Source organism: Malus sylvestris, chromosome 17 (assembly GCF_916048215.2).
Source record: "Malus sylvestris chromosome 17, drMalSylv7.2, whole genome shotgun sequence".
Lineage (NCBI taxonomy): Eukaryota > Viridiplantae > Streptophyta > Magnoliopsida > Rosales > Rosaceae > Malus > Malus sylvestris.
Genome location: NC_062276.1, coordinates 9452521 through 9478764, shown reverse-complemented (window position 1 = coordinate 9478764; position 26244 = coordinate 9452521). Strand labels below are relative to the sequence as shown.

General features: G+C 40.1%; 3 protein-coding genes, 1 long non-coding RNA gene and 1 pseudogene across 4 annotated transcripts; 2 read left to right on the top strand and 3 right to left on the bottom strand.

Moving 5' to 3' along the window:
- Positions 1-105: 105 nt before the first annotated feature.
- LOC126609957 (uncharacterized) lies at positions 106-1032 on the bottom strand. The gene has a single exon (XM_050277887.1). It carries the CDS (start codon positions 817-819, stop codon positions 451-453), a length of 369 nt encoding a protein of 122 aa, XP_050133844.1. The 5' UTR covers positions 820-1032; the 3' UTR covers positions 106-450.
- A 5984-nt stretch (positions 1033-7016) lies between these two features.
- On the top strand, positions 7017-9319 carry LOC126609958 (uncharacterized). The gene is made up of 3 exons (XR_007618331.1): positions 7017-8281; positions 8457-9155; positions 9240-9319. It is a non-coding gene; the product is annotated as an uncharacterized LOC126609958 (long non-coding RNA).
- A 10773-nt stretch (positions 9320-20092) lies between these two features.
- LOC126609954 (uncharacterized) lies at positions 20093-21357 on the top strand. The gene has a single exon (XM_050277886.1). It carries the CDS (start codon positions 20468-20470, stop codon positions 20882-20884), a length of 417 nt encoding a protein of 138 aa, XP_050133843.1. The 5' UTR covers positions 20093-20467; the 3' UTR covers positions 20885-21357.
- Positions 21358-22342: 985 nt separating this feature from the next.
- Positions 22343-24055, bottom strand: LOC126609955 (uncharacterized; annotated as a pseudogene).
- Positions 24056-24764: 709 nt separating this feature from the next.
- On the bottom strand, positions 24765-26014 carry LOC126609951 (uncharacterized). Its single transcript, XM_050277884.1, has 2 exons — positions 25848-26014; positions 24765-25540 (listed from the first exon to the last, which is right to left on the bottom strand). Exons 1-2 carry the CDS (start codon positions 25860-25862, stop codon positions 25007-25009), a joined length of 549 nt encoding a protein of 182 aa, XP_050133841.1. The 5' UTR covers positions 25863-26014; the 3' UTR covers positions 24765-25006.
- Positions 26015-26244: the final 230 nt, after the last annotated feature.

Sequence of the window (26244 nt, the reverse complement as noted above, 5' to 3'; positions counted from 1 at the left end):
AATCTCTTTAATGGTTTAGTAAACAAAATATTTCAACAACATTGTGTTATGCATATATATTAAAACTTATTAAGGTAAAGTAATAATGTCAACACAATCGTGGCATTTGAAAAGGTTCAAGCCAAAAGCACCAATAATATAATTACTTTTTCTCCTTGACATACATGACTAAATAGAGTACTGAGGGAGAATAAAATTAAGCAGCCACACGATGCCATATTATTCATAAAACAAATTAAAGCTGAATTATACTATTATTTATATATTTATGTATGTATATATGTAGATGTAGTACTTCACCAACATATCTTTGATAAAACTACGGGAAACATTATACATGGATGGTCATCTAAAAGTAACCATGATCGATCGATCGTTTGCCAATCCATGCATGTAGTACTGCTGCAAAAGAGAGAGGATGATCTACAACAATTGTTACATTCATTTTTTTCACATCAAGATGGCATAGCGCATGCTGTCACTTACCATTAGTTGATTCATCTCCGTTATCTGGGAAAACTCACCAGATGCCCACACCCCATCAGCACCATGAACATGATGAGGTTGAGAAAAGCAAGAAATTGCAGAAAATGGCACGAGTACAACGCTATAGAACACTGAACTAAACCCCTTAATCCAACGTATACGCAAGGATGATCTTCTATCCACGTGACGATGATCATGGTGAGCTGGAAAAATTGGCAATCCTGCTGGTGCTGGGTTCCCTGCTCCAACATTTACCATGCTCTCGTCTGCTACTCTAGGGCTTTTCCTTATGTTGTGGATATTTTGCCTCATTGTTGTTAGCATACTACACATCTCTCGAATCACCAATCGGATGCCGAATTGATTGCTGGAATAAGAAAACTAATGAACAGATTTTGGTTGTGAGTTTGGTGAATTGAAGGAAAAGGGTTTTGGGGAGGCCAAACTTTCTATGTGGCTTTTGATAATGGCATGGTGGTGGAGTTGCTAGTGCTAGTGTTTTTCACAAAGGGTTTATGTCTGAGTGTGCCTTTTTATAAGGAACTTCACATTCACACATATTTATTTACCTATTTTTGTGGGGTTATGTAATATCAAGGCAAACATTTCCACAAAGCCGCCTAATTATATAACATTATTACAAATTAAAGCCCCTCGTGTTGTGCTGATTTTGTACACATATTTTTAGCATATACAAAAGGAGAGAATTTTTTTTTTTTTTTGACACTCCCTTTACAGTTCATTTGGTACAAAACTGAGGGCTGAGGAGGTCCCACATGTGTGTATATGAAGCTTGAGAGCTGAGACACAAAAGGGAGTTACAGATCGTATCAAAAATCAGTACATGTTGCGGTACCAATCATTTTATGATGAGAGAATTTCAACCGTTTGATAACTACTGAACTTCAAATATATATTCTCTCTTGGATACATAACACCCATGTATCACGACGGATGATGCATAATTAAGGAAGTCTACTAGCTATCAGTCGGGTCCCAGGTTTGGACTATGTAGGAGAGAATCAAATACTAGAATTTTTTGTGTGATAAGTCTAATATCATGGCTATCACAATGACAATATAACTCAGTCTTTTAGAGCATTTTTGTAGGAGTTAGCAATTTTTTTCTTTAAAAGTGTCATTTACTAACCCATTGGACATTTTTATGCTAGTTTAAAAATTTGTCACACCAACCTACTCTTTAACCAACTTTTCAAATTTTACCTTTCACTAAAAAATATTAATATCTTAACTTTAACTTATCTTGTGGAGCTCAAATTTCATTTTTGAACTTTTTACCAAACAATACTTTTGAATGATATATTGCAGGACCCAATTTGTTAACTTGAAGAAGTACAAGGTCAGTAGCTAATTCTTCAATTTGCTAATTGGGTTCCTAACTCCGTTGCTAATGTGTTTTCCCTATTTGGCATAGCAAATTTAACTTTGATAGTCAATTCCTACCCCTGTTGGAGATACTTTACAGGTGGTAATCAACATGCTTAGTAACCTAGCTATAAATTGGTATTGTTACTAAATAATTACTTATAAAAGAAATGCTAGCAACCTTTTTATTTGGATCTTTACTTTCTTTTTTTTGCTTATATTCTTGTCATGTATTGTTGCTCACCAAACAAATTATCCAAGACATGGGAAATTGTTCAAAACTTAAACAACAAAAAACTTACAGAATTCAACCATTATGGGGAATTCGGCCAACATGTAGGAGGGCTAGGCAGATGGTTGAGTAAGTCTAGGCGTCCTTTCTTAATTTTCAAATGCTAAAGGACTAATCGGGACGGTGGCCAGTCGCCTTGTGCCTAGGCGGCACTAGGCGAGGAATTTTAGAATAGTGGCTTCAAGTACAATGCTCAAGTCAATGGATCTAGCTTGATGATTCTTCATCTGGTTTTACTTGTCATTAGCTCTCATCGCTCCACCATCTAATCGGACTACCGAAGGGGCCGAGCATAGAGATTAAGGGAGAAACACAAGTACATTATTTAAAGTTTTGTGGACTCACTATTTTCTCCCTCTTCCGTGTTAAATCTAACGAGCGATTGTTCACTAAACTAAAATAGCGAGCCCTTTAGCCGGGTTATTGAAATTGTGTTTTTATGCGTTTTCCCATTAAAATAGTGAAACAGCCTCTGCTAATTAGTGATACTCTAATGTATAGTTTATATCGTTGTGATGTTGGACATGGCTGCCATTTACTTGTCTCTTAGCTAGCTACTGCCCACAGTTTATTTTTGTTTATGTTATTTTTATACCTCCCAAAGTTATCAGGGCTTTACGTTCATGAAAGAAACAAAACCATGCTGGTTTGTTCACATACTCTTTTTTTTATCTTTTTAGCTAGTCGCTTCTTTCTGGAAAAGAAACATAATCAACAAGTTAGTGCTTGACTGGAAAAGTGATTAATTTGGTCCATAGTGATAGAAGTTCATGAACCTGCATACTTCAATTAGTTTCGTTTCTTTGACAAATCCTATAGTTACCAACAAATTACAATTATTAAAAAGTAAAAAAAACCTTGTTAGAAAAATTATCAGTCCACTTGATATTGACTTAAACAGAAAGGGGAAACGACTTTAGGTTCTTTTTCAATTAATTTCTAATTGTCTATGTTTTGGTTACATGAATTTCCAATTGTGTGTGTATATTATATATATATATATACATATATATATTTATTTATTTATTTATTTATACATCCCAAAGTTATCAGGGCTTTACGTTCATGAAAGAAACAAAACCATGCTGGTTTGTTCACATATTCTTTTTGTTTTTTTGTTTTTTTTGTTTTTGATCTTTTTAGCTGGTCGCTTCTTTCTGGAAAAGAAACATAATCAACAAGTTAGTGCTTGACTGGAAAGTGATTAATTAGGTCCATAGTGATAGAAGTTCATGAACCTGCATACTTCAATTAGTTTCGTTTCTTTGACAAATCATATAGTTACCAAACTAATTACAATTATTAAAAAGTAAAAAGAAACCTTGTTAGAAAAATTATCAGTCCACTTGATATTGACTTTGTTGATGCACAAAATCAGCGAAGACTTTGGTACAACAGAAAGTGTCAGGTTTTGTGACCTTCGCTTGGTTGCTTGGTTGCTTCAGTCACTAGTGAGGATAAGTACGTAAATGAATAGAGACAGAGAAGCAAACACAGGATGTACGTGGTTCACCCAGATTGGCTACGTCCACGGAGTAGAGGAGTTCTTATTAGTAGTGAAGGGCTTACACAAGTACAAAGGATCAAGCTCTCAATTTAGTGAGTTCTTGTGTGATTTAACACAAAATGGCATTAGGCAATATTGTGGGGGAATGACCCCTATTTATAGAAAAACTTGTAGCTTTGTCACATTGACATGTGTCATGTTATGATTGGTTCTTGATGTTGACACGTGCTGCGCTCTGATTGGCTTCTAATCTTGACACGTGTCAAGTAGTGATTGGCCTCCTGGTCGGAGGGGAACTCTTCTGGGTCCTTGACAGTATAGCGTTGGCCGGTGCTCGGTAGTTTCGGGATTGGTCAAGTATGGTACAAACAGTGCTCCCCTAAGTTCCCGAGTGAGGGAAACTCCTCGGTTGGGGACTTGCAAGATCCAATCCCTTGAGTAATCACGAAACTTCTAAGTACCGAAGTGTGGTCTGATCTTCATCTGCCCTTCTCTGGAAGTACCTTTCCTCCATCCGGGAATGGTGTACTTAGCTGATGTTGACGCACAAGGTAATGTATCAATTTCACTTGAAGCTTAGTTGTAGTTTCGGGCTTAGTCAAGTGTGATACAAACCCTATAGTAGGAGTCCCCCAAGTCGCCGAGCTAGGAGATCTGCCGAAAGAGGTGACAGACAAGGTAAGCAGTCAAACTTCCAAGTAAGCAACCCAGGATCAGAGGTTTGACGTCGGCTTCCGGTTGATTGTTCTCATTCTCCTTGTCTCTCATTCAACTGCCAGGATAAGGAGAAGCAAATGGATAAGAGATGATATGAGATACTTTTGCTTTTGAAGAAGTAACTTTCCACAGGCTTATTCTTGAACTGTGCTGGAGGGTTTTCTGGTGCCCTTCAGAGTATAAGGCCGACTCAAAAATTTGAGGGTCAAAACAAGTCCATCAAATCTAGAGTACGTTCGACCTTGATGATATGGGATACTTTTGCTGTTGACGGAATAATGAATGTGGTATGGAAAGGTGTCGTGCTGTAGTGATCTGTTTCAGCTCACCGTTGAACCTTCTGCTTCAATCTTTTGCATGGCAGAAGTGGTGTGCAACCTTTGCATTTAAATGGTCCTTCAGAACATTCCTTCATAGTGACTCATCCACGCTTGGCAGCTTCAGTGTAAAGAGCCAATATCTGATCAACTGTCATGAGGTATTTGCCGGTGGAATTCGTGACCTTGACAGCAGTTGAGGATGAGTACTCGAGAGCAATGCTAAGTAAGCAACCAGGCAAAGGCTCCAGGCAGTCAGTTCCAAATTGGAGGTTTGATTTCAGGTTCCGACTGACTGCTCTCTTTCTCCTTGTCCTGCAGGTGTGGACAAGGACAAAGACAAAGACAGGGAGAAAGCATGATATGGGATACTCTTGCTTTCGACCCTGATGATATGAGATACTCTTGTTCTTGGTGTGGCTTATTTGCTGAGGTATTATCGGGGGGAAATAAAGCTGAGTATTTCGAGAGGTTATGTTGAGGGTGCCTTTTCGAATGTGAGAAAGGGTTGAGCATTTTTGCAGGTTTGCCTGTCCGTTGAGGAGGGAGGTCAATGTATATAGGGATTTCCCAATAACAAGTAGTAATGCTATTCCTTTACCCTTCTTGGTCACAGCAATGTAGTGGGAGCTACCAGCTTCACGTGTTTTAATTTTGTCAGAGCACTTTGAAAAAGTGGTATGTGGTATCTGGAAAGCTGATATTACGTGTGGAGATTACAGACAAGCTTTATCTAAGGAAATCTGGCTCTCGAAGTTCTGAGAGTTGTGCCTCTTCGGTTTTCGAACAAGCAATCCCGTCGAGGATCTGACTCTCGAGATTCGGAAAGCGGTGCTACTCCGGTTTTTTAGAAAGTAATTATGTTGGGAGTCTTTTCTCGAATGTGAGTAAAGGTTGGACGTTCTTGCCAACTTGTCTTGCCGCAAAACCCGGAGGTCGACACACATAGGGACTTTCCAGTTGTCAAGCAGTGGTGCTGTTCCTTTACCCTTATGGGTAATAGTAGGGTAGCTGGAACTTCGAAATTCTCGTGCCTAAACTTTGTCAGAGATCTTTGACAAAGTTATATGTGGTACCCGAGGAGTTGATGGTGCATATGGAGAGCGGTGATTGAACAGTAAGATTCACGTGCTTTCTACTTCACCAGAAATCTTCGACAGATTGCCCGTAATTTCCGCAAAGCTGATTGTGCATGTGACAGGTGCTGACGAGGCTGCAAAAGCAGGTGCTTCTTCGATTTCTGAGATCGGCCCTCGTGGTCTCTGAGCAGCCCAGCTTTTGAGAAAGCATTCGCCTCTTCGATTTCTGAGATCGGCCCTCGTGGTCTCTGAGCAGCCCAGCTTTTGAGAAAGCAAACGCCTCTTCGATTTCTGAGATCGGCCCTCGTGGTCTCTGAGCAGCCCAGCTTTTGAGAAAGCAAACGCCTCTTCGATTTCTGAAGCTCCGTCGAGTGCAGATTTTTATAGAGGCTGGCATTAAGTTCCACATCACACTTGAATCTCTACCAGTAGAAGCTCATTTCTTGCACTTCTAAGATCTTGATTTGTCTGACCTCTTCCTTCTTCAACACATTTGAAAATGTCTGGACCCTCCGACCGTCGTTTTGACTTGAACCTTGGAGAAGAGACAGCCACGCCTTCTCCAGACAACATATGACGCCCATCCTTCATATCCCCTACTGGTCCTCTTACCGTTGGGGATTCTGTGATGAAGAATGATATGACCGCTGCAGTGGTGGCCAGGAACCTTCTCACTCCCAAAGATAATAGACTACTTTCCAAACGGTCTGATGAGTTGGCTGTTAAGGACTCTCTGGCTCTTAGTGTTCAGTGTGCAGGTTCTGTGTCTAATATGGCCCAACGCCTATTTGCTAGAACCCGCCAAGTTGAATCATTGGCTGCTGAAGTGATGAGTCTCAAACAGGAGATTAGAGGGCTCAAGCATGAGAATAAGCAGTTGCACCGGCTCGCCCATGACTATGCTACAAACATGAAGAGGAAGCTTGACCAGATGAAGGAATCTGATGGTAAGGTTTTACTTGATCATCAGCGGTTTGTGGGTTTGTTCCAAAGGCATTTATTGCCTTCGTCCTCTGGGGCTGTACCTGGTAATGAAGCTTCAAATGATGAACCTCCAATGCCTCCTCCTTCTGGGGTTTTGTCAAGTACTGAGGCTCCGGATAACCACCCTCCGGTGCTTTCTCTTTCTGGGGCTCTACCGACTGCTGAGACTTCCCCTAAGCAACCTTTGTGAAGGCTCCCTTTTGTTTGTTTATTTTGACTCATGTATATGTACATATTTGTGGCTTATCGAAAATATTAATAAATAAGCTTTGCTTCATTTCAACATATTGTGTTAAATACACCAAAGCCTTCTTCATAAAGTTCTTTGAATTTTTGCTTTTGTTGAAACCTGTATTGTTGAAGCTTTGTGAGTGAAGCATGTAGTTTGAGGTAGTGTTCCCTTAATTTCCCGAGTGAGGAAAACTTCTCGGTTGGAGACTTGAAAAATCCAAGTCACTGAGTAGTCACGAACTTTTGAGTACCAAGGCGTAGTAGCATATGGTGGGAGTCCCCCAAGTCTCTAGTCGAGGGAGTTGACGAATGAGGTGTCTTGCTAATAGTCCATGTCGTAAGTACCAAAACTTCATTCTTTTGTTTTCTAAGTGGTAGCCCCGGACTTTTTCTTCATAGATTTTGTTTATGAAGGTTGCTAGGCCCGAATAAGTGGAATTGCAGAAGGTGTAACCGTTGGTGCATTAACATCATAATGGAAGCATCACAATGATGGAAGCATCACAATGATGAAAGCATCATAATGATGAAAACACCATAATGATGAAACATCATAATGATGTTTCTTTGGTGGAATTGTTTTTCATTTCCCCTAACAACCGGAATTGTTTTTCAACATAACACCATCATCTGTAGGTCGAATCACAAAGTTGTCTTCATGAAAGTTGTTCGTTAATTCCTTAACTACAACATATCCAAATTGGAGAGCCATCGGAGCAGTACAACTCCAGAAATCCAGGTATGATGAGTGACTGTTTATCATTTGTCTGTCAACCCGTCAGATTTGTTGTGAGCTTTGAAACTCTATTTTCTCTTGCTCAGATCAGCATGCTTTCTTCATTGAAGTTGTTCCTCAGCTTGTGAACTACAACATATCCAAATTTGAGATCCCTCGGAGCTGTATAACTCAAGAAACTCAGGTATGATGAATGACTGGTTATTATTTTTCTGTCAACCCGTCAGATTTGTTGTGAGCTTCGAAACTCCATTTTCTCTTGTTCAGATCGGTATGCTTTCTTCATTGAAGTTGTTCCTCAGCTTGTGAACTACAACATATCCAAATTTGAGATCCCTCGGAGCTGTATAACTCAAGAAACTCAGGTATGATGAATGACTGGTTATTATTTTTCTGTCAACCCGTCAGATTTGTTGTGAGCTTCGAAACTCCATTTTCTCTTGTTCAGATCGGTATGCTTTCTTCATTGAAGTTGTTCCTCAGCTTGTGAACTACAACATATCCAAATTTGAGATCCCTCGGAGCTGTATAACTCAAGAAATTCAGGTATGATGAATGACTGGTTATTATTTGTCTGTCAACCCGTCAGATTTGTTGTGAGCTTCGAAACTCCATTTTCTCTTGTTCAGATCGGTATGCTTTCTTCATTGAAGTTGTTCCTCATCGACTCTTTCATAACATATCAAAAATTCAGGATGAACTAACGGTTAAATATTTCCAGATCTTCGAAACATCACAACAGCTTCGAAATCTGCAAGAAGCCGACTATCATGTTTGGAGCTTCAACACTTTAATTTCCGTCGCTCAAACAGAAATGGTTCCTTCTTGAAAGTTGTTCATATGCTCAAGAACTATAGGGTGTCCAAAATTCAGCTCCATTGGAGAAGAGCAGAGGTTGCAGAAATTTGATAGATGAAAGGAGGCGGAAGAGGGAGAGAGAGAAAAAGTCTCCTGGGTTGGATTTCTATTTTGGGGCAGATTCCAATTTTTGTAGCACCTTCATTATTGATGAATTGCTTGTACTTTTGTCCATTATGAAATTTGGGACTTTGGCTTGTTGTTGGATCTATTATAATATGTTTGAGAACATATATAAGTGAATAAGTAAGAAGGAAAATTTTGGGCCCTTGTGGGTGTAAAACAAAAAATGTTTATGTTTACCCAAGTGTTTTTGTACAAGTTCAAGGGCATCTTGGGTTTTGTGAACAAAATTTGTTTATTTGGAGCAAGGTTTTGTGTTGAAGCTTTGTAGGTGAAGCTTTGGTGTTGAAGCTTTGTGGGTGAAGCTTTGGAGGTGAAGCTTTTCGGGTGAAGCTTGTTGGGTGAAGCTTTTTAGGTGAAGCTTTGTGGGTGAAGCTTTTTAGGTGAAGCTTTTCGGGTGAAGCTTTTTGGGTGAAGCTTTTTAGGTGAAGCTTTTCGGGTGAAGCTTTTCGGGTGAAGCTTTTTGGGTGAAGCTTTTTAGGTGAAGCTTTGATGGTGAAGCTTTTTGGGTGAAGCTTTTTAGGTGAAGCTTTTTGGGTGAAGCTTTTTAGGTGAAGCTTTGATGGTGAAGCTTTTTGGGTGAAGCTTTTTAGGTGAAGCTTTGTGGGTGAAGCTTTGTGGGTGAAGCTTTGATGGTGAAAGTATGTAGAGGGAGCTTTCTAGGTGAAGATTTTTTAGGTGAAGCTTTGTAGGTGAAGCTTTTTTAAGTGAAGCTTTTCGGGTGAAGCTTTTTAGGTGAAGCTTTGTGGGTGAAGCTTTTTAGGTGAAGCTTTGTGGGTGAAGCTTTGGAGGTGAAGCTTTTCGGGTGAAGCTTTTTGGATGAAGCTGTTTTTTTTTTTTTTTTTTTTTTTTTTTTTGGCGCTTGACACGGTCTTCATTTGCTTGTTTTGTAGTGACTGTGGAAGACGGATTGCTTTCTGATTGAGAAGAGTGAGGGCTGAGTTGGCTATGAATGTAAAAGAGTGAGGGCTGAGTTGGCTAAATTACCTCTTTATTGAATTCATTGCCAAATGGCCTTCATTACATAGGATGCCAAACGGCTATAGCTCAACACTTGTACATCGTGAGTCTATTTGTAGTAGTACTTCAAGTGATCAGCGTTCCATGGATGGCCAAGGGTCTTGCCATCGGAGCTTCTAAGTGTGTAAGAGCCAGGGCGACTGATGCCAATGACTTCATACGGTCCATCCCAGTTTGGACTAAGTGTGCCTTCACTCGGGATTCTGTCGCAGAGTAATCTTTTCTTTAAGACCCAGTCTCCTATTTTGAAAGAACGAGGCTTGACCCTAGAGTCATAATAGTTGGAGATGCGCTGCTTGTAGGCGACATTCCTCAAGTGAGCTTGGTTTCTGTGTTCCTCGACTAAATCCAAGTTGAGGGTGAGTTGTTTGTCATTTTCACTTTGAATGTAGTTCTGGACTCGGAATGTTGCTTGCTCGAGCTCAACAGGGACAACCGCCTCTGTGCCAAAGGCAAGTGAGAATGGAGTTTCTCCTGTTGAAGTCCGATATGAAGTGCGATATGACCAAAGAACTTGGGGTACAAATTCTGGCCAACAACCTTTAGCTTTGTCCAAGCTGGTTTTCAAAGTGCGCTTGATTATTTTGTTGATGGCCTCAACTTGTCCATTAGACTGGGGATGAGCTGGAGAGGCAAAGCATAAGTTGATGTTGAACTTAGAGCAGAACAACCTGAACTTCTTGTTGTCGAACTGTCGCCCATTGTCAGTGACTATCGCATTGGGAATGCCGAATCTACAAAGGATGTTCTTCCACACGAAGTCTTCTATCTTTGCCTCAGTAATGGTTGCCAAGGGTTCTACTTCGGCCCACTTTGTGAAGTAGTCCACTGCAACGACTGCGTAACAGACTTTGCCCTTCCCTGCCGGCATTGGGCCGATCAAATCAAGTCCCCACTGGGCGAAGGGCCAAGGGCTGATCATAGGAGTAAGAGGCTCTGGAGGGGAATGAGGAATAGCCGCATATCGTTGACATTTGTCACATGAGCGGGATACTTTGATGGCATCCTGGTGGAGTGTTGGCCAGTAATATCCTTGGCGAAAAGTCTTGTGTGCTAGGGACCGAGATCCAGCATGATCTCCACAGACTCCCTCATGTATTTCCCGAAGGACGATTTCCGCCTCGGCAGGCGTAAGACACCTTAAGTATGGCAGGCTAAAACCTCGCTTATAGAGTTGATCATTGATGATCAGGTAGCGGGTAGACTTGTATCGAATTTGCTTAGCCTGGACTTTATCATTTGGGAGGGTGCCATGAGCAAGGAAATTATAGATCGGGGTGATCCAACTATCCCCCTGTTGTAAGTTGCATACTTCTGCGGCCATGGTGCTTGGTGTTGCCAACAGTTCGACATGAATTTTTCTTCCAATCTTGTCTTCCACAGCCGAGGCGAGGCGAGCCAGGGCGTCTGCATGACTGTTTGCCGCTCGAGGAACTTGGGTGATCTGGTAGTGGAAGTGCTTGAGCAAAAGTTGTGTTTGCGCAAGATATGCTGCCATGGAGCTGTCCTTAGCATCAAAGTTGTTGGTAACCTGGTTGACCACCAATTGGGAGTCACTGAAAATATCAATTTGTTTAACCCCGAGGTGTTTGGCCAAACGTAATCCTGCTAGAAGGGCTTCATACTCGGCCTCATTATTTGATGCCTTGAATTTGAAACGAAGAGCATACTCCATTGCTACTTTGTCGGGTGTAGTCAAGACTAGTCCCGCTCCACAGCCCTGTTGGTTGGATGAGCCATCAACATACAGACTCCATGCTGGGGTTGTTGGTTCTATCTTCTGAGCTTCCGGGGGTAATGAAGCCACTGCTTCAGGTGTAGAAGCAATGTCAACCGGATATGTGAAGTCGGCAATGAAGTCTGCCACTGCTTGGCCCTTCTCAGCTGGCTTTGGTTGGTAGGAGATGTCAAACTCACCCAACGCTATTGCCCATTTGATCATTCGCCCTGAAGTGTCAGGACTTTGGAGTATCTGTCGAAGAGGATAATTGGTAAGCACGGTGATGGAGTGCGCTTGGAAGTAAGGGCGGAGTTTTCGAGCAGACATGACCAATGCCAGAGCCAATTTCTCAATGTTAGAGTACCGTGTCTCCGCATCTTGTAAGGCTTTGCTAGCGTAGTAGACAGGTCGCTCAATATTCCCATCCTTTCGAATGAGAACGGAACTTACGGCTGAAGCTGATACCGATAGGTAGATAATGAGAATGTCTCCTACCTCGGGCTTGGAGAGTAGAGGGGCTTTACTCATGTACTCCTTGAGGTTTTTGAATGCCTCGGCACATTCATCAGTCCATGTAATGTACTTCCTACTTCCCTTAAGTGCTTTAAAAAAGGGAGCACATTTGTCTGTGGCCTTAGAAATGAACCTGGTTAAGGCTGCCACCTTGCCAGTAAGGCTCTGGATGTCCTTTGAAGTTACCGGTTCCTTCATGTCGAGGATTGCTTTGATCTTCTCGGGATTAGCTTCAATGCCTCGTTGGCTAATCATGAAACCTAAGAATTTGCCAGAGCCTACGCCGAAGGCACATTTGTTGGGGTTTAACCTCATTCGATACCTCTTCAAAATAGTGAAAGTTTCAGATAGGTTGGTGATGTGTTGGTCAGCATGTTTGCTCTTGACTAACATATCATCAACGTAAACTTCCATGCTCTTCCCAATCTGCTCGGCGAACATTGAGTTGACTAGTCTCTGATAAGTCGCTCCTGCATTCTTTAGGCCGAAAGGCATGACTTTATAGCAGTATAGTCCTCTGTCGGTAGTGAAGGCTGTGTGTTCTTGATCCGAAGGGTTCATGAGGATTTGGTTGTATCCTGAGTAAGCATCCATGAAGCTCAGGAGTTCACACCCGGCCGTAGAGTCTATAAGTCTGTCAATAAGAGGAAGAGGGAAGCTATCTTTCGGACACCCTTTGTTTAGGTCGGTGTAGTCAACACACATTCTCCACAAGACCTTTTGAAGCAAAAGACTTTCTTTGGTCGGATTTTTCTTAACAATGACCACATTTGCTACCCATGTCGGGTAATTGACTTCGCGGACAAAGCCTATGCCTTTGAGTTTTTCAACTTCTGCTTTCATTGCCTCGTATCGTTCAGCGTCATAAGATCTTCGCTTCTGTCTCACCGGCTTGATCTTGGGGTCAATACTCAAACGATGACAGATGACATCGGGAGAGATGCCTGGCATGTCCTCGTATGACCAGGCGAAGACTTCAGTGTTCTCTTTCAAAAAAGATATCAATGCTAACCGAAGGGGTGGTGACAATGTGGTGCCAATCTTCACCATGCGATCTGGATAATCTCTTGAGATAGGTACCTTCTCCAACTCTTCAGCAGGTTGGGCTTGCTGGGTGAAAGAGTCATCTCGAGGATCATCGGGTTGATTGTTGCTATCAGGAAGATCCAAGTTCGCTTCATCTAGGCTGGTCTTTGTGACTTGGTCATGTACAGACAGGGTTTCCTTGGGTCCGGGCAAGTGTTGTTGCTTAACTGAAGTGTTGTAACATGATCGTGCACTAAGCTGATCTCCTCTGATGTAGCCGTTGCCATGGGGGGTTGGAAATTTCATCAACAGCATATGCGTGGATACCATAGCCTTGAGATCATTGATGCCTGTGCGCCCAAATATGACATTGTATGCCGTTGGGCAGTCAACCACTAGGAAGTTAGTGGTAATGGTAGCCGTGTAAGGGCCTGTACCAATAGTAAAGGGTAAATGTATGCTCCCTAAGGGTTGCACGATATCACCGGAGAAGCTTATCAGAGGAGAAATCGAGCGATCGAGCAAGTGTTCAGCTACACTGAGTGCCCTGAAAGCTTCGGCAAACATGATATTGACCGAAGCCCCTGTGTCTACGAGGATTCGTCGAACATCAAAGTTGGCTATGTGAGCCTCCACGATCAATGGGTCGTTATGAGGGTAGATGATGCCTCTTTCTTCCTCAGGGTAGAAACATATCGGATCCCAGTTAGGCTTTTGATACTTCCCTCCCCTGATGTCTTCCACGTGAAACACTTGGTGACCAGGCCTCAGAATTCGTTCACTGTTTTTCATGGCCCTATTGGAAGATTCAGATATGGGTGTGCCGCCGCTTATGGAATATATGACATTCACCTGGCGTTGGTTACGGTTATCCCTTTGAGGGTGAAGGAGGAATTGATCAATTTTTCCTTCTCGTGCCAAAGCTTCAATACGATCACGGAGGATGATACATTTCTCGCTATCATGGCCGTTATGCTCATGGTAGCAACAAAACATGCCCGCGTTATTCGGGGGCGTGTAATCTGGGTGCCTCGGCTTTGGCTTTGGTATCAGGTGAGCTATGCTGGGGTAAATGGCCGCGCATGTGGCATTCAAGGGCGTGTATGTCTCATACCTTGGGGTAGGGGGTATCTTGACGCGGGTTTGACCCACTGCATTGACTGCCTGGGGGCGAGCGTTATTGTGGCGATACCCTTGGTTATCGGGATAGTGTCCCTTACTCTTTTTACTGAAAGGAGAGTGGTGAGGATGGAAATCCTTCCTCTTGCCTTGAAATTGATATGTCTGTTGATTCGGTGAAGCATTATGCAAGGCATGGGGAGGTGCCACTGTTGTTTGGAAAGTCGAGGTCTTCTCATTTAGGTGAGTCTGGCTTCCACCTCCCACTTGTTGATAAATGATGGTTGTAGGGGGTTTCTCCTGATATGTCTTTGCCTCGGCGGAGGCATGGTTATAAGCCTGCGCCATCACCTCAGAGTAAGTCTTCCAAGTATTGGCATTGATCATGTATTTAAAGAAACAATCACGTAGGCCTGCCGTGAAGGCTTTGAGGGCAGTCTTGTCGTCTGCCTCGGCACACCGGGAGTATTCATGGCTGAAGCGGCCAGCATACATACGTAATGACTCGTCTGGCTTCTGGCGGATAGTGTACAAGTCATCTGCAGAGTGCAAGCGATCGGTTTGGAAAATGTGTTGGGAAACAAATAGTTTCCTCAATTCCTCAAATGAGTCTACCGTCTCAGGTGTAAGACGACAATACCAATTTAGAGCTCCACTAGAGAGGGTGGAGGGGAAGAGAAGACATCGCTCTTCGTCGGTGTGCATCCGGTATGCCATGGTGGATTCAAAGAGGTTAAGGTGCTCAATCGGGTCCTCTTTTCCAGTATAAAGTTGCAAGCCAAGCTTTTGCTTTGTCTTTGCTTGAAGGGGGGTGTTGAAGATCCTCCTTGTAAGAGGGCCAGGCCTGGGTTGGTTCCAGTCAGGTATTTCAGCCTGACGTTCAGCCTTCAACTTGTTTACTTCCTCAAGAAGTTGTAGGACAAGGGGGTCCTGAGCGGAGTTATGTGTCACTGGAGCTTTCTTTCGTAAATCTCCATCTCCTATTGGAATTAGGAAGGTTTGATCAAGGGCATGTGATTTTTCCCTGGACTCGCTGTACTGGCTTCCAGGGTATGTCTGTCGGAACACCTCTGAGTCCCCTGTACCCTCATGTCTCTCTAGGACTTGTTGCCCCTTCCCCAAATTGGTGGCCGGCTTGGGCCGTGGCAGGGGACCGAGTCTCTCAGAAATCCTTGGGTCATTGATCTTTGAGCTTATATGGATGGAATTCTCTCGACGTTGCTTCAGGAAATCCCGACAATCGCGAAAGACGGCTTTCGATCCTTCTGCCCCTTCAGCAAAGAGGTGTCTCCCTCCACTTCTCATGGTTCGGGTCGAAGCAACTGGGTTAAGAGAAGCCTCATGTTGATTATCAAGTCGAGGGGTAATCTGTTCCCTATCAGGGATATCTATGTCGAATGCATGTGACCCTCCATGTTGGAGGGCACCCAGTTGATGGTTGACTTCCACGGGGGCAACAAGCTCTCCCACGGGGGCAACAAGCTCGCGTGTCTGAGCTTGCCTAGCTTTGTGGAGTGTCTCGAAGAGCTTCTCATATTGCTCCTGGAGGACCTCATTCCTCATTGCTATCTTGTTGTTCTGAGCTTCCAACTCATCGACTTTAGCTTGAAGAAGAACTCGTTTTCCTTCCTTCTTTCGTTGTTTCGCACTATGTGCAAGGGGGGTGTCATTCTGTGTGCTGTGGCTTCCTTCGCTTCCCATGTTGGAGAGGGATGCCTGATCAAAAGAAAGTGTACGAATGATAGAAACCAGCTTGACACAGCTGAAGAGAGTAGGAATAAGTGTCACTTCCCACAGACGGCGCCAAATGTTGATGCACAAAATCAGCGAAGACTTTGGTACAACAGAAAGTGTCAGGTTTTGTGACCTTCGCTTGGTTGCTTGGTTGCTTCAGTCACTAGTGAGGATAAGTACGTAAATGAATAGAGACAGAGAAGCAAACACAGGATGTACGTGGTTCACCCAGATTGGCTACGTCCACGGAGTAGAGGAGTTCTTATTAGTAGTGAAGGGCTTACACAAGTACAAAGGATCAAGCTCTCAATTTAGTGAGTTCTTGTGTGATTTAACACAAAATGGCATTAGGCAATATTGTGGGGGAATGACCCCTATTTATAGAAAAACTTGTAGCTTTGTCACATTGACATGTGTCATGTTATGATTGGTTCTTGATGTTGACACGTGCTGCGCTCTGATTGGCTTCTAATCTTGACACGTGTCAAGTAGTGATTGGCCTCCTGGTCGGAGGGGAACTCTTCTGGGTCCTTGACAGTATAGCGTTGGCCGGTGCTCGGTAGTTTCGGGATTGGTCAAGTATGGTACAAACAGACTTAAACAGAAAGGGAAACGACTTTAGGTTCCTAATTGTCTATGTTTTGGTTACATGAATTTCCAATTGTGTGTGTATATTTTATATATATATATATATATATATATATATATCTTCTTCTGTATATTATTTAACTTTGTAGGAACACACTCGAATCTCTAGTGTGGAATCATATTATGATCTCCAATTATGTTAAAGTTATAATTAAAAATGCCAGCTCCTAATGGAACTGATCAGTGGTCATCCAGTTCATGTAAATTGCCATTAGACAAATATATGGCCTGCCGCCTGCCCACTAATTCTTTCATGGTCTGGAAATAGATAGCTATATATCTCTCACTAAAACTCTTTTCAAAGTTTTGGTAAACGCGCTAAGTAGGTCTAGATGAAGTCCATACGTACTCATAGTTCCACTATGGTAGTCAAACTTAGGAAACAAATCTTTCGATCATGGATAATAAAAAAAGTTTGTTTTTATTCAACAAAAATTTTTTTTTTTTATTTTATTCACTATTAATTAGGTCGCCGGGTATATGCACATTCAGCAACTATGTCTATGTTTATGAGATTAGTGATAGTGGTAGTGATTATTTAACCCCAAAACACCACTTTATTGGCCATATTAATCTTCCTCCTTTTTAAGGAAAGTTGTCTACAAAATACATAAATGTGTCAATTAATCACCCATTATAATGTCTATGTTTTTATAGAATAATGTTAGCCAGCTTTATCCTTTGCAACTAATGTCGGTGGTTGTCATAGTATTATATGGTCTAGTGGTATTTCTCTTCACTTATGAGTGAGGGGTTTTAGTTTCGATTAGGCTAGTATATTCGAACCAAGTTATTATGGCCAGCCCATTATGAGTGTTAGCACTCCCCCGCCGCTTAGTGTAAAGAATATCGTATGTTTTAAAAAATGTCAATGGTTATTGACAATTAATTTTTCTTATTATGTCAAAATGTGCGTAAATGTGTTTTGATCTCGCTGCAGTGTCTTTTATATTGGGAGAGAAGAGGAAGTGAATACATAACCTCAAATGTAGTGTAAAAATATTTTAGCAGCAAACTCTTGTAATACGACTTCTTATGCAATATTTATGTCATTAATTTGATAAATTAGTGGCCAACCCATCTAGGTAATGGCCAGTCAATGTGTCGGATTTTAGTGTGTCGAGAATACAGTCTGGTACATCAAGTGTTATAATATCAATTGTTTGACATTTAGTGTACAGGGTCATGTACTTGGTATACTGAAAAAATTTCTCCAATTGGTCAAGCTACATATTTGATTAGTTGGCTTACTGTATATACCGTATATTATTTGCGTATACATAATATAGCATTTGCAAATTCAAAATTTCAAACAATCAGGAAAGAAAAAGAAATACCAACCCCTTGAATTGTCTGTCAATTTCTCGGCTGTTTTTTATGTTCCTGTAAGATATGATTATGTTGATTCTCTTAAAGCTACTTAAAGATCATTCCTTGTTTGTTTGAATTTGTTAGCAATTATAATCCATATGGTATTTGGTCAATTCGTTTGTCTTTAACAAATTCGTTGGACATGCAATTTAGAGAGAAAATTCATAACCATACATAATTAACGTAGTTTTTTTTTTACACTATAGTACACTGAATCTCAATAGAACCAGCTTCGCACAAACTTAATTGTAATATCTAATTATATATGGATTAATTTGTTATTGTAGTTAGATTAATTCCTAATACGGAACAAACTACTCATTTTGGTCTACCTCAAAATCTGGTTCCATGACCTGAACTTATTGTTTAGGCTCTCCTTGATTGACGATCATTTATCCTTCAAGAAATTACGCAATCTAAATGTGATTAAATTAATAGATGAACACAATGTTTCGATAAAAGAACTAGTTTAACTATCACGATAATCATGTAAAGTGAGCCGGAATGCATCACCTAGTCCATACTAAACCCAACTTAGCGGAACTCTTGCATATTTAACCTTTAAGGTTAGATCCAAAAATTAACGATTCAAATCATGTGCATCGCGTAATTAAACAAGAGTCGAACATTACAAACTTTTTGTATTTTATTTTGTTGCAATATCCAAATTTCTTCTAATCAGCTTACACATATTGGGATGTTTAAATCAATTTGAATCAGGGTTGTGATGGATAGACTGGAATACTCATCAAATATTCACATACGCAAGTGGAAAAGATGATCAAAAGGGGAGAGTAGACACATTAAACAACATAATTAACATTTTATTCATCCGTTAATTTTTTATCATACATAAAGGACATTGGACAATCATCTACTCAAAACCCTACGTTAACATAGCACGATAACAACAGTTTAAGGCTGATTCTGAGTAGTGATCAACGGCAGCTGATTAATCCTCCTCTAGAGAAGCAGGCAGGTTCAGATCCGGTACATTGTCGAAATCTACTCGATGAAGCTTAATGACACCAACCTTAGCCGTCTGATGATGATCATGGCCCCGCACCATCTGCTGATTGGATTCAGAGATGAGTTTGGTCATATGAAGCAGGATTTCAGAGACCTCAATCTCATCAGCCTTGAACTCACTAAAACGATTAGTACTAGTGTTAAGAGGTTTAGGGTTATTATGGCAGGGGATACTGAGGCTGCAATTATTCATCCTTTCTTGAACTGATTAAATTATGCATGTGTTCAAGGGATACTGTGCTATATATACAAATTGAGGGGGGATTTCTTTTCCCAATCCTAATAGGGAAAGTAGAAATTACCTAATTTGAATATTTGATCAAGTTATAGAAATTAAAATGCAAGTTATATAAACCTTATGATTGTTTTGGGCTACAAATTATGTATAACTTCCCCCAAAACAGTGTGATCCAGGACTAGGGTTTCCTTTCATTTTTATTTTTTAAATTTTGTGCTAGGTATGGCTAGAGTGGGTCTTATAATCAAAAGTGGGCTCCTAAAACCAAGTCTAATTAGGATAATCAAGTTAAAACTATTTTTGGCCTTTCTTACCCATTTTTAGACAAACTATCATACCGCAACAAAGTTACACCACATAAATGAGACTATTCACAATAAAACATGTAAACTAGTAATATTACATACGGTGTGACTACTTTGTGGGCTAATAGTCATGTATTTGATTACAATCTATGAAAAAAAAATTCCAAATAGAATCGTGGACTACTTAGAAAATCCAACTCAGCAAAGAAAAGAAGGTAGAATATCCAATATTGATTAGGATGAGGATTAAAGTGGAAACAAATCCTTACATTAAAAGGTAAAAAACTCAAAAGAAATATTATTCAAATATATAGTTTGTTATGTAATAAATTATTGTCTAATTTTTTGAATACATATGACATTATTTACACAACCTTATCTTCCAATTTCGATTTCTCTGGTCTCATCCTCAAAAGGGTAACATGCCAAAACACCAAGGCAATCATGAAACCTAGTTCTTATCAATTAAGCATATTTGTTTTAATTAATAAAAAAAAATTGAAAATTTGGTTTTTAACTAAATCAAGAGACTAAAAAGCACACAAAGAACAAAGTACGTAAACAAGAACAAATCAACGGCTGAGAAGATCAAGGGCTGGCAGCTTGCCAGCTAGGTTATATTCCAACGTTCACTGTCCGAATTCCGGACCACATTTCTGATCCTTCTAGGGAATAATTACCGCGTCAACCAAATGTCTCGTTTCCTTCCCCTTTCTTTCTTTCTTTCTTCAACCTCAAAATTAGGGCTTCCTCAATTTCTCCCAATTTTTTCTCCAATTCCTTTCGACCCCAAAAAAAAAAAAATTTAAAGTGATTTTACATTCGATTCCAAACGTGAAGTCGAATTCGAGAGAACCCCCAAAATACCAAGCTTCGATTTGGGAAAAAAGATCGAGGATTTCTTGAATTTGGGGAAAAAAGCATGAAGCTTTCTTTGAATTTGGGGGAAGGTTCAGAGCTTCAGGGAAGGCTGGAATTCTAGGGTTTTGCTTTTCTTTTCTCAAAGATCAAATCTTTACCTCCACATTATGGATACCCAATTCCCCAAATCCCTAATTTCAATTTCTTCCCTTGTTCTTTTCGCCTTCTTCATCGTCCTCTGCTCCTTCCCAGCCGTCCGATCAGAACCAGAGTCCGTATCCGAACCCACCCTCATCAGATTGCCCTCTGATTCCGAGCCCGCTGACGCCTGCGGCCGGTCGACCCGGTCAGCCTCCTTGTGCCCGGTCAATTGCTTCCGCCCTGACCCGGTCTGCGGCGTCGATGGCGTGACCTACTGGTGTGGGTGCCAAGATGCCCAATGCGCTGGGGTCAAGGTGGCGAAAATTGGGTTTTGTGAGGTGGGTAGCGGCGGCTCCGCCCCCCACTCTGCTCAAGCTTTGCTTTTGGTTCATATTGTTTGGCTCATCGTCCTCGGCTTCTCCGTCTTGTTCGGCCTGTTCTGAGAGTTTTCGGCTTCTGGGTCCGATTCGATTCATCCATCGCTTTGGTTGGTTTTTCGGAAGCTTGCATTGATGGAGGTTCTGAAGATTGCCAACTTTAGCAGAGCATTTGAGTTAATACATTGTGGAAGATATGTCAAATTCATTACTTGCTGCACAATTCGGATTGATTTGTTTTGTTTTCGCCGTTGGCGGTATACAAATTCTTTGGCTCGGCATTGCGGCTGACTCTGTTCTTTGATTTGAGGAGGCTGCTGTGTTATTCATTTGGGTAGAAGATAGAATTTGGGTTATTGGGTTTTGTTACAAGTTGGTATAGGAGATTAATTTTAGGGTTTTATTTTGTTAGTTGTTGATTTTCTTTTGAAGTTTTTGTTAATCCTTGTATTCATCATTATATTTGTACTTTCTCTGTAGAACTATTCTGTAAACTTGAATCGTAATTAACATTCTAATTTGAGGTATTAATTTCCATACATTTGTTCAAAGCATTTGCATTTGCATTCGATTTATTTATTTTTTCCAGAAAGGTTTGAGAACTATGGAAATGCCTGTTTAATTTGATAAAAGTAACGAATTAACCCAAAAAATATGGTGGCAAATGTCTCAGCTGGAGCTGGTGAGCTGTTGTTGCACCCACCCCACCAAGGATTTGGTTTGGTTATAACTTGTGTTTTAGCCCTTTAATGATTGGTGATCCTATGATTCATTCTCATCAACCATATCTTTACCCTACAAAATTACATGCAACTATGACGTTAGAAAAAACAGGAAAATTAATGAAAAATGTTTGAAAACTTTGAGTTTTAATGATAAGGACAAAATAAAGAGTAAAGTGAATAGTATCATGATTGACTTTTTAGTGTAAAAATGTTTTTTTTATTAAAATAAACAGTATCGAAAGTTTTTCATTAAAGTTCCTAGAAAAAACCTATTTGCTATAAGAACGTTAAGGTTTGCCGGAATTTTAGGGCACGGTTTGTGATTTGAAAGTGCTACTAGTTATTTTAAAGACATTTCCAATCATGTCCTTGTATATTTTGTTAGATTGTGATGGTAACGTCATTTGGTTTGGGAAAAAGTCATAAAAATGCTTAATTGGATATTTTTGCACATTTTGGGCTTACTAGTATCTTGGGGTGTTTGGGTTAGCCCCAATTGATTTGACTGCTGAGGAATCACAAAAGCGATTTTGGGCTCATATTATTGTGTTCTGCGGCTTCTGCCCAAGCGATTTATGCACCGCTAGTTTATCTTATACATTCATTTGTTTAGAGGCATGTTTAGTAACTAAGAAACGAGGTAAGCATGAATCAAGATAAGCAAGAATACAATTCGGCAAGAATCGAGATAAGCAAGGACATGAATTGGGGTAAGCAGGAAACAGATTCAGGCATTCCCATTAAACTGTTTATTAACTATCAGGAACTAGAATGAAAATAAAATCGAGATAAGCAAGGATTCAAAGAAATAGTGTTTCAAGACGGTATATCATAACATCAAAGAGGACGAACAAGAACAATCCCCGGTTTGAGGTGCATCGGCCAGTTTTAATTTTGAGTATTATTTGGACATTGATGCTTGCATCACGTTTTCAATAACTTACTAATGCATGTCAATTAGCGATGAACTATGCTCTCTTGAGCAACATCAAAGATGTAGTAGATGATGTACGTAGCTAGGCTCACCGGATGTTGCTTTCCCGGATAGAACTGCAAGGGCTACATATATGTTTTCAGGATCTTTAGGTTGAAAATCGAAAACCATTGCCTGAAAAAAAAAAAGACTCAAAGACATTAGAGTTCAAATTTTGAAACTTTTGTATTGAATAGGTAACAGAATATGGAAACCAGGTCCATGTTAATAGACATTTTCCCAAAAAAAACTGTTCAGATTAAGTACTAATTAGGACACTTGAGCTAGACTTCTCAAGTTCTCAACTAGTATTAAATCTAAATAGGAAAAAAAATCGGTATTTAAAACGAAGAAACTGTAACATATCCTCACTGATTCCTTTTATCCTAATAATTAATTGGCCTAATCAGATAAATGGTCCCCGTGGTCATAAGGTATTCGGATGATAGCCCTTGTGGTAAAAAAATTCTGATTTAAACCCCTGTGGTCTAAGTCTGTTAGGATTTAAACCCCTGTGGTCTAAGTCTGTTAGGATTTATGCCCTTCTGTTAAATAATGCTGACGTGGCTGCCACATATATGCCACGTGGCTGCCAAATGTATGCCATGTGGCAAAAATAATATTTTTTATTTTATTTTTTAAAAAAAAAACCTGAATTTTTACCAAAATATATATATATATATATATATATATATATATATCATGGGAGGGCGGGGTTTTTTTTTTTTATTTGTAAAAATTCAGGTTTTTTCTAAAAAAAAATTAAAAATTATTATTTTTGCCACGTGGCAGACATTTGGCAGCCACGTGACATATATGTGGCAGCCACGTCAGCATTATTTAACAGAAGGGCATAAATCCTAACAGACTTAGACCACAAGGGTTTAAATCCGAATTTTTTTACCACGTGGGCAATCATCCGAATACCTTATGACCACGGAGACCATTTATCCGATTAGGCCTAACTAATTAACTATTTAACCAACCAACGTTATCGTTTATAAAATTTAAAAAAAAAAGGGAAAAAAACTAGCATTTTAGTATTTAATCTCAGTTAACCTATTTTAAACACTCTGCAGTCAAGTTTGGTAATTGAATTGCATGAGAGTTAAATTTTGGCGAAGAAAATCAAGAAGAATATTAAGGTGCCAATTATTATAATAACCTTATCCAGAGAAATAGAGGGAGGAGAACCTGACAATCAGGTGGTGATGAAGAGGGTTTGATAATAACCATGAAATGCTGCAAATTCCAGAGATTGAGAGAGTAAGCAGCAGATGTAAGCAGCTGGGCGCAGCTCCTTTTGTTGCTCTTAGAGGCACTGCTGCAACATAAACTTCATCCCTTCCTTTGGTCACTGTTGGTTGAATGAGCTGTGAGGCCATTTGGTTTGTCAAAATGAAAAAATTGAGTCATTACAGATGAACAAAAACTATATTTGAAAATTATTAAACATTATCTTTATAATTATAAAAGGGAATAATCGGCAATTTTGGCTCATTTCTGTCCACTAGGTTAGCCTTGGTGGAACTCATTTGTCAATTGACTCAATTCCCGTCCAAAGATCATAAAAGACAAATGTTGGGTGAAAATTCCATGCACAGGATAAAGTTAAGAGAGTTCTTCACGCTTTTCATATCATTTTTCTTCTCAAGGCCCATCAAGCTTTTTATATGGTTTGTGTTTGGGAGGTTTTATACAGCTAATGGTATTGAATCATTGGTGTACTAGTCGAAGGTATTCCTAGGTAGAAAGAGCTTCTCAAGCAGCATAGTTATTAACACAATTATACTTAATTAGTAGCTACCGATAAATATTGACATCAGCCTGAATAACTTGAAGAATCAAATTATAGAAATTGTCCACATATATATCATCTATTAGGTGACTATTTGAGACATCAAATTGCAATTTACAAATTATCATTGGTAGCATACATATCACTACTTCAGTATAAGCTCTTAATTGTGGATTAAATTATAGAGTCGTGTCGCCTAACAATTGTTAATATGGCTACTTGAGAAATGAAAATGCATTTCACACAAATTATCAATGGTGGCATTCATATTAACCTTTCCAATGAATCCATGGGTATACCTTAAATCCCTAAATATTCAACAATTGAGTTTATTTCTTCCGACCATCATGTGCTACTCTCCATGATGCACCTTTGTTGTAAATAAGGAAAAAGAAACTATCAACTAGAAAGAAAAGCTTGAACGAGTACTGAAAAATGAACGTGACTCAATTTTCATGGAAGTAGTAGCTATATATATAGTACTACAATGATCGACTTATTATTCAAATGTTCAAACGTACGTACATGCACCACGATACAATTCATCATGTCTACCATATGTATATGGAAAGCTAGCATTAACTAGGTTCCACACACACCTGATCATTTTCTAAGTTACTCCTTATTTAATTTCTTAAACCACTAAATTAAAGACATCTGATAGATCCCTTAACATTCATGCAAACCCCAAATCACTCAGCCTTCACCCCAGGAGCTTCAGTGCCAACTTTCTCCTCAACCTCAGTTGCCTTCTCTTCTTCCTTAACTGCTACCTCCTCTTTAGGGGCCTCAACTGCTGATTCTGCCTCCGGTGTAACTGGTACCACCGGAGGAATCTCAGCAGAGTCATCAGCAGTATCCTCCTTGTCCTTGGCCTCCTCCTCAAGTACTGGTTCTGGCTCTGGCTCAGGTGCTACCTTATTAGGTGTAGTAGTTTCCTCTTCAGTTGTAGTCTTCTCCACAGTTGGTTCTTCTTCTTTTTCGACTGCTGCAACTTCCTTGGGCTCCTCTACCTTCACATCCTTTGCCTCAGCTTCAACTACGGTTTCCTCGACCTCAGCCTTAGGTACTTCTTCCTCAGAAGCCACAACAGCTTCCTTTGGTTCATCCGCAACTTCAGCTGCTGGTTCTTCAGTAGTAGGAGTGATAACAATCTCTTGAGCCTTGACTGATTCCTCGTGATGAGTTGTGTCCTCTACAGGAAGGGCTGTCTGTGCTGATACAACCTGCATGATCATATATACGTACATATAAAACTCTTAACTTAATATTTTATACTCAACTAAAGGGTCAATTAGTTAAATTTCCAAAAGAGTTTGAAATTATCATCACCAAATTAAGGGAATGATTTCTTGCACAACTCTTTTTATTTTAATTCCTTAATTCTTCTTTGATGGAGAACAAAAATAAATAAAAATATATTGAGAGACAAAATAAATAAAAATATATTGAGAGACAAAATAAATGTGCGGAAACTACTTCTCATAAATTAATGTAAAATAAGCCAATCTAGAACTGAAGTTGAGTGAATACCTGAGCAGTGGCCATAATGGGAGTCGAAAAGTGATCAAATTGAACAAATAAGAAGATCAAGAGAAGGGCAAACTTAAAAGACTGAGAAAGCAAAGAACAAATTAAAACTAATGGTTGCAATGAATAAAAATGATCAATGATATGGTTTATATAGAGGAGTCCATAGACCTCACTGCCTCATGGTTGATGCACGAGAGAACCTCAGTCGGGAGAAATTTTTTATTGTGATGAGAATATGAGTGGTACACCATGTGTTTTTAGGTAAGTGATGAGAAATTTTAATTTTTAAATTATTAACTTTTTAACACATATATCGTACAATTTATATAGTGACACGTGGTGTATCATCTCGTGTGTCAATCACACTAAAAAATTTCTCATCAGTGGGGCGGTGGGG